The 17,745-nt window shown below is 36.6% G+C and overlaps 1 protein-coding gene across 1 annotated transcript in view; it reads left to right on the forward strand.

Annotated features, from left to right (window-relative positions):
• The window catches only part of CFAP47 (cilia and flagella associated protein 47), a 382,585-nt gene that overhangs the window by 261,446 nt on the left and 103,394 nt on the right, over nt 1-17,745 (forward strand). The window contains 1 exon segment of the mRNA XM_019473044.1: nt 17,553-17,728. Within this exon segment, the coding sequence (XP_019328589.1) occupies nt 17,553-17,728 (176 nt within the window).

The raw sequence follows: 17,745 nt of genomic DNA on the forward strand, positions 1-17,745 counted from the left end.
TTTTTGGGGGGGGGGAAGGTTGGGGGGTTTTGTGTTTGTTTGTTTGTTTTTTCCAACCTAGACAGTTTGGTACCCGATTTCAGATTACATTTAAAATCAGTTTAAAATGAATGGGAATATTATGAAGCAGAGTAGTCACATATAAACCACACTTTTACTTTCTGGTGAGGCAGATATATCACTTGGAAGTCTAGCAAACAGATGGCAAGCAGTGTTCTAAGTTCAGACCCTCATATAATTTCTGCATAACACTGAAGAGTCACAGCCTCAATATTTGTCTTTTAGGCCATAAAAGGGTAAGTGTTCAGTTGTCCTTCCTCTAAATTTTTTTCTGGGCTCTCTGAAACTCACTGGACTCTCTGAACCTCTGAACTCACTGGACTCTCTATGCACAGCCTATAAAGAGTTCAATAGAGCAGTCTGAACCTATGGTACGAACCCTGGACTTGTCTCCACGGGTGGTCGGAAATGTCAAGGGAAAAGCAAGAGTATGTACATATACTATGGTACTTTCACAGCTTTTAAGGGTTTTCTGTTCATTTTTGCTGAGCTGCCAGGTCTGTCCTTAAACTTATGTATACATTTAGTATCCATAACCTCCTTTGACTTTGAATTTGAAGTGCTTACTGACCTTGGTGTAGGAACCATTACCTTTATTTTTAGCTGTGTTCTTTATTTTAATTTGATGCCCCCTAGTTCTTAAATTACAGGAGTCAGTGGACAGTTAAACCCTATCCAGTCTCTCCATGTTACTCATGATTTTGTAGACTTCTATATATCCGTTCTGAATTATCTGTCTTTCAAGATGAAGAGTATGATAAGGTAGTCATCTTCGTTTATGTTTTCCACTTGGACCTTCATATTTTACTATTGTAGTATTTCTCCAAAAGTATTTCTTTCAAAAAGAAAAAAAAATGATCAAACGTATTGAAAGGAAGAAAATAATTTGGATTTTAGCAGTGCTTGTCTTCTAACTGCTTCACTTGATGTACTTTGAAGTGTGGCTATCAAAACCAAGCTTTCAAAACTTAGCTCTACCAGTTAGCCTTTTCGGTTTCTTATCAGTTGATATAAGTCAAAGCAATGATGAGATAATTGAGCAATATCTTGAGTTTAGAAATTTTACTACTTTAAAAAATCCAATGCAACATAAAAAAATCAGTTTTCCATCGATGACATTTAAAAATATTAGGTGAAAACTAACAAGATTTGCTAAATCCCATTGACCTTTTAAAGTGATTCATAGCACAGCAGCTCCTTTTATCAAAAGTCAATCTGTGACAAACTTCCTTGATGCCAATACTTGACCATACCAACCATTTAAATGAAATCTTAAAAGTGGTGCTAGGAAGACCTCATTATTTGTCCCACTCTCGAGAATCAAGCAAGCTGTCTTACTCATAACCTGCAATTGCTGTTAGGAAGTATTGCAGTGAACATTGAATTGCGAAGCTCTGATTGTAAAACGCTTAAACAAAAGAGGAGATTTTTCTTTTTTTCTTTTTGTAGAAGAAGAATTTAATTTGTCAAGTAAGAGTATAGCTTTTACTTTGAAGAAAAGTGTGTAACTCTGATGTGAGGTTCCCTCAATTCCTCATCTTTTCCTGCCCAGTGTGTCCATGGCAAATATTCATAGAGTTAAAAATAATGTTGATCTGCTCAACATGCAGGAAACTGTAAGAAGTAATATAACTATTTCCCAGCATGGGAATGAAGATTCTAATGGCCAAGACCTAAGCGTAGCCATAGCTCCTAATGCAAGGGCTGGTAAGGTGAAGTACAGTGTGAGAAGGCTTTAGTTTTTATAGGTAGATCCCCCTCCTATTCCTAACTTTATTCCAACTATTAGAAGGAGGACAATGAGACTAAGCAGTGAGTAAGATCCTGAACTCATAGGAGTGTCTGGTTTAGCTAAGTTTCATTTTGTGGAATAATGGTACTTTAATTTTCCTATATGTAGTCTCCATCTTTTGTGTGTTCAGATCACTTTGACTGTCTTCTAAATAATTAGGGTTCATCTTTGCATTCTTAAAAAACAAATTAATTATTATAAACATGTATGCAACTGTAGAAAAGGGTGATACATTGGCTTATTTGCGTGAAACATAGATCTTTATACATTGTACAAGATAGTGGTAATAGTTTCACATACAGAACTGTGAAGAGGCTTGGGGCTAGATCCTGAATCTTCCACAAGCAAGAATTTTTCAATGGACAGCTATGTAGTTTAAATGCAGCTTGCATTTTCTTTGAGTGATTCATTTTATACATATATATATATCACACACTTGAGAATGTCCACAGAATAGCTCAAAAATCTTGAGAAACTAGTCCTCTAATCAAGAATGTGTCTATATTGTTATATTCTGATTAAATAGATGGATTAATCAAGATTCCTGATATATTTCATCTAATAAGTGGTCTTTAAGAAATACATGATAACCAGTTAAGTATATTTTGCAGCCTTCTATTAAATGAAAATAACTTATCTTCCTGCTTTTACATTGAGTACTTGTGATAAATCTCATTGTACTGTCAACCATGTACAGTTTGTGTCTTCTGACAATAGTCGTATTTTTTTATTTTGCCTGAATACCTAATGTTTTGACTACAACCATATCTTGCATCTCTGAGAGAAACAAGACAATATACTCATGCAGTGAACACATCAACCGGGTTATAAGCAGTTGCAATGATTCATGCTGTAAACCCTTTAGCTTGCTGATCTGGATGTTTTTCTAATCCAGGCCCTGAACACTCTGAAATCCACTCATCACCATTCCAGAAATGAGAAGAACCTTATTGAAATGGAGGGGGATTAGCCAGATGCAGGTTTATTTTCGAAGCCCCATGTATATTAATAGAAATTAGATCAATTGGTGAAGCCTGGAAAGGTTGTAAGGATGCATTCCAGCTGTGAAGGATTCCTGCCCGCCTTGATTGTTAAAGCGTGGTAAACAGGGTACTTAGATGTGCTTAGATGATAAGCCTATTTTCAGAGGAGGGATATTATAAAGTATTGTTAATACTGAAATAACCCAGTCAATCCTACTGCTGCTTATAATGAACACCTCCAGCCTTACCTTACAACTTCATCAGTCACTGCCCAGCTTCAATCTCTGTTTTTTGCCAGCTGTCATAATGAAAGCAATCAATCTAAATTCTAAGTACATCTATCTTTTGTCAGTGTCCTTTGCCTTTCAGTCCAGCCTGAGAACCAGTTCTGGCAGTTGGCACTGCTGGCCTATAGACAACATTTCCCCACAGTAATGAAAAACTCCATCAATTGTGCTACTTGTATAAACATTTCCATCGCACTGTGCTGGAAATAATTCCAGTAAGGAAATTTCAGATTTGTGAGGCCTCATTACCTATTCTATCATTTTGAAAAATCCCTCTAAGTTCTCTTTTGTTCTGCGTGATGTAAGGGAGATTGATTTTGGAGACTTGTCAGCTTTGGCCTCCCTCTCCGCCAATGCAAATTTCAGGTTGCATTGCACCCTGACAAAGATCGTCAGCTCTATTAAAAGAGATCAGCTAAAAGCTAGTTCAGGGAAAAAGGGAGAAAGTACCCTCTGTGATCATTGTCTGCCCAGGAACTTCCTTTTCCTTTCATGAAAGCCTTACAATATTTTTATTTCATTTAAAAGTCCAGACCAGCCTGTGGCAGTCTAATGAATCTCAAAGGCAAAGAAAACAAACCTGCAACAGTAGAGATGGTACAGGATGCAGAAGTGTACTTTCAAATGTATATTTTACTTTAAAAATAATTCTAAAGTATATTTCAGTAGTTCTGTGGGTTTTACTCTGTTAGCGACTTCTAGATAGCACAGGCTAGATCAGACTGTTGTTCATCAGTAGCTGACAGCCTTTCAAATTCATTATGAATTCTAAAAATCAGGCTGTGGGTTTTTTTTATATATGATCACAAGAAAGATTCTGTGATTTAGCATGTGGAGCTATCATTTATGTTGATCACGAGAATGCTGTTCATTTGTCAATAGCTAAGTTGTTCTACAACTCTAAGAGGAAGCAAGAAGCAGCACACTTTTTATAAGCTAGATCTGGAAATACAAGTCAGGAAGCAGATAAGGAACAGTTCTGTTTGGAACTGGATTGACCTTAGCACAATGTAGCCTACTGTATAGAGAGAGGAAGAGCCATCCATTGGACATCCTTTCCCTTTCCCCAAATCCTACTCTCTTCTTTAGATCGTAGACTGAGAAGGAAGGATGTATAGCAGAATGGGATTCCTACTAGTCCTACTGCTGGGTCTACTCCTCAAACTCTTCTTACCCAACTCCAGAAATTATTTTGCCTTCCAGTGGATTTATAAGCTGTAGATCAGAAGTAGCACCCTTGCCAACTGTTTTTCTTCTCATAGGATATATTGGCTCAAGGAATGGTTCCCCTCAAAAATCATGGCAGATCTTTAGCACCTGGGAATCATGCTTTGGGGATTGTAGAGGTAGAAGCCATCTGTGGGAGATGTCAGTCTGTTCTAAATCCATAACTGTTTTACAGAGAGCCACAACAGTAAGAGGTCGCACAAAAAATGTGTTAATTTTCTCTAGATCATGCCTTTTCCCTGGCACCTCTACTTCTTTTGTTTAATTACTTGAGGGGAACCCACAAGGAAAGATGCATCTGTGTTAGCCTTTCAGTTCACAGCAACAGTGTGTTTTTTGGGTATCTCTCCTGATCATCCCCACTTACTGCACTTTCATTTATAGCACACAGCAGTCCTGGAGAGCATGAAATGCATCTCTTTTGGGTGTAACTTAACTGGAGAATATTTTCTAGGTGCTTGTCTAATGTTCTTCAACCATTAATGGGTGTTTAAGTTCATGGGAGTGAAATAGAACTACTCATAAGCAAAACATTCACGGGCGCTCGTACTGTGTGGATGCTGGGTCCTCACCACCAACTGTTTTGCTCTACGTGTCTACTCCTTTTGTGTCTTGCTACATGCTAATATAGATAGATCATAGCACCCAAATCTATGTAACTCTTCCTGTCAAAAAAGACTGCGTCATGTTTATTCTACCAGGAGTTTGCATTTTGTGGGAACTGCATTATGTCAATAGACAAGTAAAATGTAGAGAGCTTGTTACAAATACAGCCAGTGTTAAAGTAGATCCAACTTAGGATTTAAATTTTATGTCAGTGTCTCCTTTATTAATTTTTCCATTATTTATTTAATTAAAAGTAAAAAGCATATAATTAAAAATATGTTGTAATTATGTAACTTGGCAGTTGAAGACAGTGACACATTGTTTTCATAGCTGTGGTACATTAATTTTTCATAAATCCTAAGCTAAACTGTAACCTGAACATTGTTATACATGGCTGATACTTTGATCATGTTCTCAGAACTTGAGTAACCTGAAGTTATGAATCATGCACTAAGACCAATTTTTAGAATATGCTTTCATAACAATTGGAGCATAAAAAGTAACATTCTCTAAAAGAACCATGGCAACATGGTTTGTGGAAGAAAAACAAATTTGGAAAGGTGGTAATTATTAATCACTCTAACTAAAAGCAGTTTGGCAAATAATTCAGACCAGAACATATTTGTATAGCCCATTTAAAAAAAAAAAAAAAGGAGTTATCAAAAGGAGGGGGGTAAATTAGACATATTAGAATGTGAGTGAAAATTTTTGATAAATATATAGCAGCTGCTAACCCCCTCCTCTCTTCCCTACAGATGCACGAATCAGTTCTGTGATACAACAGCAGGGAGCTAATGTAGATCACAAAATGACAGCTGAGCTGTCACTAACTGCCATTGAACAAAAATGTAAGGTTAAATCTAAACCAAGTAAATAGAGGGGTGTTTCATCTATGCTAGATGAGTGGTCATATATATGAAAAATAACTGTCAAGTGAAGAAAGAGAGTAGCCTTGTATAATTAAACTACTATGTCACTTAATCCATAACTGCTGTTGCTAGCCCTGTGGCTTTTGAATCAAAAGAAGAGGTGTTTTTGCTCAATTATTAAACACAGCAAGTCCACAGAAAAAGTTATTTTTAAAAAATTTGCTCACTGATGGTACCTGGAGTACAGATTTTATCGCTTAATGAATTAGCTATTAAAGTAACGTCACTGAAAGGAAAACTTAATGTTTGAACTGTGTTCCCTGGATATAACTCTGTAATGATTGTCTTTTTAATCAGTGGAACTTGTGTTAGATTTTTAGCTCAAGACAAAACACGGTTGTATGTACACTCTGTAGGGGTGGGGTTTGTGTTGGGTTTTTTTTTTAAATAACAATGTGAGGAACCTAAAAGAGAACAGTGAGAATTCCTCCAAAAATGTAGTTAACTTAAGTATAAATTTTCAGACTATGTTTGGAAGCTCTTACAAGTGATGATCTGTGAATTTTTCTGCAGAAGTATAACCTTTAAACCTGTCCTGCCATTTTTCTGAGTGGCCAAGAAAATTGGTGGTACTGCCGCTTGTTCTCCCCTCAGTGATTAATGTGAATTAGTGAGTAGTGAGAACTCACTGCTTTCCTTGTGTAATAGGAAAAAAAAGGAAGAAGGGATCTTTATTATTCATTCCATTCCTGTGAAGTTTGTCCATCTATATAACAGGAAGCTGTATCTTTTACTTAAGACTAAGATGGCAGGGGTACTACTGCTCTCACAAAATGTAGCAATATCCCTGCTTCTCCAAAGTAGTATTGCTGTGTTCCCGTGATCAGAATACTATTTAAAAATGCTGGAGTGAAATTCAAATACTATTTTATAGTCGTGCATCTCTAGAACATGGGTTGAAGCAGCTAGCTGTTCTTTTTTGCTGGATTTCTATGGATAGTATGCACAGCTTCTGAAACAGCAAATGATAATTAAATGGCATCATTACAATGAGCAACAACTTTATCCACACATACAAACATTCTCAAACAACATCTGAATCAGGAACTTCAAGTAAGTACATAAAACTAGTTGATTACAGATTTGATTTGAAAACAGATGCTGTGTTGAAGTTTGTAAAATGCCGTTAACTCAGGAATTACTTGCTTTAAGTTATACAATTTTAGTTGACATTTTTACTTTAGGCTAAAACCCTACGTATTTTAGATGGTTTGGCCTATTGAAAAAAGAATCCAGGTCTTTCCTCTTCTATTTGAATCAGAGTAAGGAATAACTATGTAATTGTGACAATATGAGAATGTATCTCTGGCACTTGCTTAATCATCATCCTCACTAGAAAGGAGGGACCAGTGTCTGTTACTGTCTGAAGACTGTTCTTCAGCCTTTTTTAAAAGAATTTGCTGCTTGATTTCAATTCCTGGTATAAAGGTATATGAAAATCATTGCAACTGAAATCTTAGAAGACTAAAGAGAAGGTAAAGTCTTGGTGAGCACAGAGACTACATTGTAGTTTAAACTCCAGAACTATTTGTATAAAAGTAACGTAAAAGTCAGACGAATTGGTTCCCTGCAGCAGATATTTCTATTGAACAAATTCCAGCTAAAGTTGTTTGAGAGAAGTGTGCAGTAAAAATTAGCCTTACTCATTTCACATGGAAAGAGAGAGAGAACGTGGACTCAATTATTCATTTATATATTTCTCTGGGATTTAGAAAGGATACTTTACAAAGAATTTTCACAGTTCAAAGGAACCATCTGAGAAAGCAGGAAGCTTTTAAAAGCCAAATTACAATTTGTTCATGAATTTTCATTAATTAAGTAAGACTTCCAGTTATTATGAGTAGTTTGTACATTTGCAGATATTTTTAGTTCTAAATGCAGAGAAAACAACCATATTTTTTAATTTTACCAACTGGTAATTATTAAGTCTCTTCAGCCATTGACAACATTGTAACAATTTACAATTTTAAAAAAATATTTTTTGGTTACTGTATTTTACTTTGGTCTTTACTGTGGGTTTCCCAATGGGGAACAGTAGTACAGAGGCTGAATTTAGGCTGATAAATTCAGGTCCATTATCTCAGATTGTTTAGAAAAATGGACTGTAACAGTTACTTTGCCTTGCAAATATTCTAATGGATTTATTCAGGTTGTATGTAGAGGTCAAGTAGTAAGCCGATTCTTAAGTTTTTATGTAAAATGTCTAAAAGGCTGGCAGTTATTGCTTTGAGCACACTTACTCTTTAGCAGTTGTCTATTTAATGGAGAAAATTCTAAGTGTATATTGCTGGTTCACTGAGTCAAGAGACTTTCTAATCCATCCATATATTTGAAAAATAGTATTGGCTGTCTTGAGAGGAAGTGTCTAATATGTGAGCTCTAAGCAGGATCTGTACAGCAGGAGATAAGCCAGAGGGGAAGGTCTGTTTTGAACAGTGAATTATTAGTTTATGCTTTAATAAAACCAAATGGCTGGAAGGGATTGAGTTTGGTTTCCACGTAAGTGCAGAGACAATAGTTTTGTCTATTCTCTGCCACATCTTTCTCTTTCTCTCTCTCAAGTCCCTGAGAGCCACATGAGTACTCAAAAGTTGGTGATGTAACTCTGAAACATATGCTGCCTGCCCCCACTTCCACAGGAGTTGTTCTTGCTGACTTGAAACTTGGGCCACTGTTGCCATTTGTAATGGCTCCCAGATCCGTGCCACTAATGCACTGCTTCTGCACTCTTCAGTGGTGATTTTAAAAGATCATTGTCACAGTCTTCACACTTAGCAAGATGTTTACATGCAGATCTAAGAATAGGCAGGGTGTTTCCATTACTGGTTCCAGCTCTTTCCAACCTTCAAACCTCCTCATTTTTGGCAGTCTCTAGAAAAATGAATGCAACTGTCTGTGTGATCCATACACAGCAGATGGTGACTGTAGGGTGAATATAACAATTGAGAAACACCTCATTGATATTTACCCAAGTTTTAAAATTGAAATCTCAAGAGGATACCTTTTACTCTATAAAAAAAGATAAAGGATGAAATAATGGCTCATGGCCAGATACATGGATATGCCAAAAAAAGTATATTTCAGGTGATTGTAATAGCAGTCCTTTCCCTCACAAGATCATCTGCCAGGTACTCAAAACTGAGCACACAGGAATATGGAGAGATCAGGATTTAAAGGGCTTTATGTTCTTACTCATAAATCCATGGTTCTTTAATAAAACACTTTCTTTCACGTCTTTCCCATACTATGCCATACAGAGGGAGAGGCTGCTTTCTGGGTGACAGCAGAACTAGTCTGACTGCATAGAGAGATCTAGAGAAGTGCAAGGGTGGACCTTGGTTCAGACTGCTCTAATTTTAGCTCTTTCAGAGGTTCTAGTAACAGATATCAGTCAATCATGATATATATTTTGATGTTAATATTATTAATAAACATTGCTTGTGATATAGTGAATTTGTATTACTTTTTTAGAGTAAATACTAAGGGAACATGTGGGACACATTGCTAGATATACCTCTAGTATGTCACGTACGGAAGACAAAATTAATAATGCATTATTTGTTGTATGTGAGACAATAATCTGTGAGCAAACTTCAAGGACTTAAAAGTTAACTTTGCTTGGAGCAACAACTAACAATGAGGATGTTTTCTTTTTAAAGTTTATCTGACCTTTTAAGTCATAGTAAGGCATAGAACTGGATAACTCTTATAGAGACTATTCCTTCAGATTCACATATATTTCTGTTTTCAGAAAAGCTATGAACATTTAAGAAGTTCTCTTTGCATTATAATACTGATACTCTCTGGCTCCTGGGACTGCAGAGATATGCCAAAAATAAAAGTTGGATTTAAAAAACCAAGTGTCTAGGATTTGGGAGAGGAAGGTTTTTATCCAAGTATGCTGGTTTTGGCTGGGACAGAGGTAATTTTCTTCATAGTAGCTAGTATGGGGCTGTGTGTTGGATTTGTGATGAAAACAGTGTTGATAACACAGGGATGTTTTCATTATTGCTGAGCAGTGCTGACACAGAGTCAAGGCCTTTTCTGCTTCTCACACCACCCCACCAGCCAGTAGGCTGGGGGTGCACAAGACTTTGGGAGGGGACACAGCTGGGACAGCTGACCCCAACTGGCCAAGAGGATATTCCATACCATATGACGTCATGCTCAGCATATAAAGCTGGGGGAAGAAGAAATAGGAAGGGGGTGACGTTCAGAGTGATGGCGTTTGTCTTCCCAAGTCACTGTTACACGTGATGGAGCTCTGCTTTCCTGGAGATGGCTGAACACCTGCCTGCCAATGGGAAGTAGTGAATGAATTCAAAAACCTCTAAGATCATCGAGTCCAACCATCAACCCAACACCACCATGCTCACTAAACCATGTCCCTAAGTGCCTCATCTACTCGTCTTTTAAATACCTCCAGGGAGGGGGACTCAACCACTTCCCTGGGCAGCCTGTTCCAATGTTTAACCACTCTTTCAGTAAAGAAATTTTTGAATTCCTTGTTTTGCTTTGCTTGCGTGCGCGGCTTTTGTTTTACCTATTAAACTGTCTTTATTTCAACCCACGAGTTTTCTCACTTTTACCCTTCCAATTCTCTCCCCCATCCCACTGTGAAGGGAGTGAGTGAGCAGCTGTGTGGGGCTTAGTTGCCGGCTGGGGTTAAACAACGACACCAAGGCATTTTACCTGTCAATATGAACTTATTTGTAGTTTTCTACTCTTGGAAAATTCAGGAGGAAAAGTTATTCTCAGTACAAACCCTGACAATTTCAGTTTTGTTCTAGAATTATCTCGACCTCTATATGTTTTGTGCCAATGATAATTATTGTATCAGTCTTTTAAATTGCAAAGAAATGTGCTTCCTTAAAAATCTCTTTTCAGACCTACAGAATAAGAGAGTTACAGTAGGTGCAAGACCTAAGACAGTCAAATTAATTAGCATTTTACCTCCGCTGATTGAGTAACTCGATGGTAGGTGGTGTAGCTGAGATGTAAATTATCTCATTAGTATGGTCATAAAAATTAAATAAAATGAAATATTATCAGAGTTGGTTACTAGTTTTAAAAAGTAAAGAAGTACTTTTAGTTAGCTCATACAGCATGGGCTGGGAGTAGAGGCACATGGTAGAATATTTGCTTCCACATGTGTAGCGGGAGTCATTAAAGTTGATGGAAGTATTGTAATAATTAGTCATTACTGCTATTCTACCGTAGTAGCATTAGGTTCTGATAGGTGGTTGTAAGTTTATTTTTACCAAGTATTTCTGAAAGTCTTGGAAGCACTGGAATACAGGCAGTGCTGGTCACTGCCTTTTCCTGATCAGTTCTGAGCAAGCTGATACCTCAGCATTTCACTGACGTAGTCTTTATCATGTTTGTAGTTTCATGCCAGAGGGAGCTTTCTAACCTCACCACATCAAATTTTCAATCCAGGACAGTATGCCCAAGTATCAGTTTCAATGTCTAATAGGGTAAATTAAATGCTATTAGAATAAGTTCCTGGAAGTAATTCTGTTCGTTTCAGTCGCTAACCTCGTTATGAATATGCAGAAATCATCAGCACTCACCAAGCCTTCCAAAGTCTGTTCTAATCTACTGGAATTTTGAATTTATGGCACTATTGTAACTTCATATATCACTTGAAAACAAATCAGTGAGACCAGCAGAAAATAATTGCAGCTAACTGTTTGTTGTAGCATTATATAAGTAGATACAATTACCTCAGGAAATAAACTTTGTAGTTCTGTATACATTCAAAGTCCGGGGATAATAGTGCACTTCTTTGGTAAATAAGAGAGTGACAAAGATTTGCTTAAATACTTAACCTGACTGACATTCACAAAGATCTCTGTGGTTAAGATTTAGTCTAGATCTGAGACATGATTGGAAAAGACAGGTTTTGCTAATTGTCTACCTGATATATCAGAAGCTATTTGGAAACTGAAAGTATCCTATATTCTACACCTCCTTGACTTCCCTGAAAGAAAGGACTGGTTACAAATGGCGATTGTCACTATTCTGAGGCTGATTTTGGGCAAGTACCTCTGTGTCATGACATGCTTGAAGAAGAATTGCATATTACCTTTCCATGAGACATAACTGACTCTCTGAAAATGCAGTAGTAACCAATAGCTCTCTTGACTTCATTATCTAAGAGCAGTACGTTTCTAACTTAGAAATGTTGCACTTTCTAGTGCTTTTATTGAGTGATACTGACAAGTATTTTGTTCTGGCATTGTGGATATGACAGTCTACGAAGGAGATAGGACATTCTGAAAAAAAGAGAAATGTCTCTTTGTGAGAGATGCAGCCTGGATTTACTGAAGTGTCAGTCATCCAAAATAGTCCTGTTGAACAAGGACTGTAAATACATCTATTGATTTGATTCAAACTATGTTTTCCATCATTGGCACCTCCTATATTACATGTATCTGCACAGCAAAGTGACTTATAAGAATGATGAACAGGAGCTGTATTGCAATCTGTCAGTTGCTGAGTCATGCTTTCCAAAAATGTTGACAAAGTAGATGTAAATGATTTTCCTGTGAAATCCTCTGAAGATTAATTTGGTCCTTTGTTACATCAATGCAGTGGCAGATATCTCCTTCCAGATTGGCTGTGGTAATGGAAAAGATTAATCTACTATTACATTTTTTCACTGGTGCTCTCTAACCTGATTCAGCTTTGATAAGCCAGGTTACTGTACACGGTGGCTTAGGCAACTGAGCTGATCACTGGAAGTGCCAACCTTCAGTACAGAGGCTGGCAAAAAGTAGCTGTAATTGGTAATTTCTTCATCTCACACTGCTGGATCTGAAAAGGAAATCTGCCTGTGGTCTCAGGAGGATGTAGAATTATTGAGCTTCAGTCTACGTGGACTCAGAGGTAGCCTTGATTTCATATGCAAAGGAATATTCATTAAGATGTAAGCATAGTTATTACTTCTCAGTTATGAGAATTTGGGATATTAACTTGACTTTGAGTCAGTCTGTATCCACTTGTCAGGTATGTTTTTTATAATTATCTTAATATAGCATTTCTTTTGTAATTCAACTCGTCTTTGCTACAACTTCTTCTATCTATCTATCTATCTATCTATACCAAACCTCTTACGTTATACAGATGGGCAAAACTGGGGTGCATGGAAGTTCAAATACGTGCATATTATTTAGTTCATTAACTTTTCCTGTATGTGTTACAAATTATTGTAATATCACTTTGGTGTGGGTTTCTCTGTGCATGATTTCTTTTGGTGGAGCTGAGGACATCATAGATAGCTTCACTCACAGAATATAATGCTTTTGCAGTCCCCTCCTTTCCTTCAATTTCAGAAAGACATTTTTAGCCATCTTCTATTGCAAAACATTGTTTTACCAGTTTGTTTGCTTGGTACAATATCTAGTCCCTATTAGGAGGTTAACAGTGTAGTATTTTTTAGTCGGTGAGCTTAGAATTATTGTAATAACTTATGAACTAATCATCTCTGTGTTCTGTCTTAGGGCATTATTACTTAGGCACTAATGCACATTTCAGCTAAAAGAAGTTCAATTCAGTATGATTTTTATATGTAAATTTATATGTAAATTTACACCTGAAGCTCATTGCACTATTAGCCTCTGATATTAAATGTCCTGTGCGCATTTTTTCTTCCAGTTAGTTTCTTGTACTGTAATAGTGATAAGAATGGATTCCTTACTAAGCAAGTTTTACAAATATATAATTTGCTTAAAGTGTTTAGTCCTAGGTTTTGAGTAGTTCAATTTGCTGTTCTGATAAAGACTTAACAGTTGATGAACAGTTGGTGCCTTTTTGCAAGCTGATATTTTGTAAGGCAAAATATGCCAAGTAAAATGGGAAAATACAGTATCAAGATAATGGCAATTCTGTGATTCTCTGTCATCATAACCCTACATGGAAAGGAGAGGGTTATCGTGGCAATTAGTTTACATCACAGAGAGGGAAAAAAAAAAAAGCTTGTACGGTGAGAGGGAGGTGGTTCACTTCACAAAGATCTGCTCCATTAACTTACGAGTGACTAGGAAGCTGGAAGGACTCACCCCCTCAAGACATAAGAGGTTAGGACTTCCATGTGTCTGAATGATCAATGCGAGAAAGGCCCAGCTGAGTGTGGACATGTGGGTCTGGATTAGAAGTGTGTGTGGAGAGGAGAAGTGGTGAGGTAAGGTGTGTGTTGGAGGCACGTTGCATCAAGCAGTTCAACAGCCGGCTCTGATTTCTAAAACTAATTTGACCAAACTGGGCTGAACTATGTTCAGCATGGCCCTGAAACTCTGTCATCAACTCTGCTGACCAACTCACTCGAGCCTCTTTTGTTCCAAGAAACGGAAGTGAAAAATAATAAGGATACAACAGGAGACTCTAGCTTAACTACTTCTGACATATAAACACACTGATGGTGACGTTGAAAGCCTGATCATTTTGAGCCTACGGAAGATAGAAGGCCAAGATCTATTTTTTTAAGAACATTGCCACCATTGCAAGTTCAATCTTTGAGTAAGCAACATTCCTGCTTGTCATGAGGTGCGGCACAGAGAAAGAAGGCACTTGTTACTTGTCAGTCTAGAAGAACTATGATTTGGACAAGGACCTACAAAGGGAAGAATTTCTGCTGCGTTATTTCACCAGGCCTATCAAAATAAATTTCTTACCACTTACGTGACTTGAAAATTTGCTTCTATAGCAATAGCCTGGCAAACTCGGGAGCAAATACAAATGCTTTCTCCTCAAGGTCCATGGACTGGAAAAGCTGCAAACACATGCGGAGTGAATGTCATTTCCTTAATGAAACTGGATTTTAATTGAAAACAATTGTTGTAAAGCATTAAGAAGTGTAGTTAGTCTTTTAGAAACTTTGGCCAGATAGCGCTTTCATTGACACCTGATGATGGTTAAAATAGGATTATTACTGAAGTTTGAACACAGAGAAGTGTTATGCACAGTAATTTTAGAATGTGTCCATCTTCCTGTAACCTACCTTGTTGAAGTTAGAGGAGGATTAGTTGATCGTTCAGTGCAGTGTGTACATTAATAAAATGTAAAATTACATATTATGGACTTAAATCCTGTAGGTCCAGTTGCTAAAAGAAGGATGTAGAGAATGGGATGGTGAGAAAATCTTTGGTATAAAATATGTCAGGAAAATAGTTCAGCAAATAAAAATTTCAAAGTATAATATCACAAAAGAACAATTGATGATGGTGACCATCTTTTGAAGCAAAATCTAGATAACAGAGTAGTACACCTATACATAGGCTCAGGCTATTAGCGTAGGTTAAAGTGTAAGCAGTCAATTGTTTTTTCAAGTTCCACAGAGAATAAATGTTATATCATATTTACATTTCATTTTATTTTATATTACCTTATGTTAGATTATTTTAAATGACCTCCAGTGGACAAGAAGTGGATCACAGCAAGTTCTAAAGGAATAAAAACATGATATATTGCACCAGAATGGCTATATCTTGGGCACTGGCAGTCTTGATACAAGAAACAGTTTGAGGAATGAGATTAGTTCTCTTCTTTTTTCAACTTTTACATTCTTCCCCTGTCAAAATGTTTATAAAAAACCACAACTGAAATGTGGATCTAAATTAATGACTATAAATGTGTTTAGAACTTGCCTATGATGTTACTCCTTTGCATTCTTTCTGATAAAATGGTACTTTCAGGAAAAATAATACTCTTAGCAATTGCATGGGCATTTTGTTATTTATCCTAGTACTATGTCTCCATAACAATCCATTAAGGCCTAGAAATGTACAATATATATACATTCTGTTGATAAATATACATCTGCTCTTATTACCATCTATGAAGTAGCAGATCTTTGAAAATTCCAGGGAAAATTCCTGGGAAATTCCAGGGAAATACATAATCCTAGGTATTAATTTTATACTGGCAAGAGAACACTCTTTTACATTAAGCTAATGTTGGCAATATAAAATCTCCTTTGTGTACAAGATGACAAAGGTTTCTTTGATAGTTGCAGCTTTTTTCCTAAATAAGCAGTCCAATATTTCCTTTTGACTGTAAAAGTATTTCTTCAACACAGCATGTAGGTGTTTTACTATAAAATTGTTATGAAGCCTTTAGCAATAAAATGGTAGATAGATTTAGAAATTTGTTTACACCAGTAAAAAGTATTAATCTGAGCTTTAAAATATTTCATGGCAAATTTAAATCCCATCTTACTGATGCAAGGCACTTGAATGATTTAAATTGTTGGTGTAATCTTGCCATCTGTAGAACATTAAATGTGTTTTATGTGTGTTCCAGTAGTCATTTTCTATAAATATAAATATATAGAAATTTACCAAATCATAGGCAGGCTTAAACCAGAGTGAGGCAGCTGTGTGTGGGGTTGTAAAGTATTTCATGTTCAGTTTTTAGTGTATTATTAATTTTAATAGATATTTTATCTTTTTCTCCTTTCATATTGCAATTTGAATTATTTACTTTTCACAAAAAAGCAAAAAAAAGATAGGGAAAATTTTGGTTGTGAGAACAAACTCACCATTTGTAAAAAAAAACCACCTGCATTAAATAAACTGCTTGGTTAGAGCAAAGGAAAGAGACCAAAATAGGGATAGAGATAAATATAATAACAGAGAAAAATAAATACACATTTGTTTTTGGATTTTGCATATTTTATATAGATGAACACATATGAATGGAACATATGTATTTTAAACTGCAGGTATGCATCTTGAACTGTGATGGTGGACTTCATTAATATATTCCTTCCTGTCTGTTTAAAGTCTTTCGTTTCATAAAGTGTATTGATATTTACACGCATAGGGTACATAGGATGGATTTACACTATTTTTAACCTTACGGTGAAGAAGGGGGTCACTGGAACACTGTGACTGCTCAAGAATGCAGTGTAGGAGCTGTGCAGAGTGAGGTGCCTGTGCCCAATTCCTGCTCATCTCAAAGGTGTTCCATGTGTAAAGTATGCATATTTATCTAATCAGGCCATAGGTTGGCTCCCTTTTATTATAGTAACTGGAATTTAATATGCGTCTTTAATAGTAGCTATGTTTTCCAGATGGTCAAGAGAAAATGGTCCTTGCCTGAAGCGTTCATAGACTTTAAACAGAAAGATATGGAGACAACTAGTAAGAGAAATGGCAAAAAGGAACGAGAGAGGGAATGTTTATTGAGGTGGTGTTGTTTTAATGTCAAGTATTATGATGTAACTTAAAATTTAAGAGGAACAGATCCTGCAGAATTCAGCCTAAATCATTTGCCAGCTTGCAAAGTGGACGTTTTCAACTGTCTGTGCGTGGCTGTTGGGAGATGGCTTGGAGGGTTTACCTGGTTGGGACTACAGCAGATCTGCCTGTAAGGTGTATTTTGGCAAGCCTCAGCCGTATCTTGGAAGGTGAAGCAGCTTGTTAGAATGCAGACTGGCCAGGAAGACTTGAACTTTTCCTTATTTATGGGATTAAAGAGTTTACAATTTGAAGATTGGCTGAAATGCCTCTTGCTGCAACTTCTCTTTTTTAGGTTAGTTCACGCATCAAACAAAGGTGCAGCCTGTGTTTGCATAAGTGTAAATCATGAGTAATCATCTTACACTTGTTTGAGAAAGATCTTTTATGTGTAATGGCTCATAATTCATTTTGTGGTTTTTTTCTAGGATACTATTGGAATTCGTATTCCCATCACTAATCCTGCAGATAAAATTCTCCAGCTGAGTGTGGTGCTGGAGAATCAGTCACTTTGTGGACAAAAGGCTTTCACTCTTAGGCCCAAACAAACATTTTTGTATCAACTGAAGTTTTCCCCAGCTGTTGTTGGCACTTCAGATGGAAGGTAAGTTGCAGAGTTTT

This window comes from Aptenodytes forsteri, unplaced genomic scaffold (genome assembly GCF_000699145.1).
Source record: "Aptenodytes forsteri isolate BGI_AS27 unplaced genomic scaffold, ASM69914v1 Scaffold2, whole genome shotgun sequence".
Lineage (NCBI taxonomy): Eukaryota > Metazoa > Chordata > Aves > Sphenisciformes > Spheniscidae > Aptenodytes > Aptenodytes forsteri.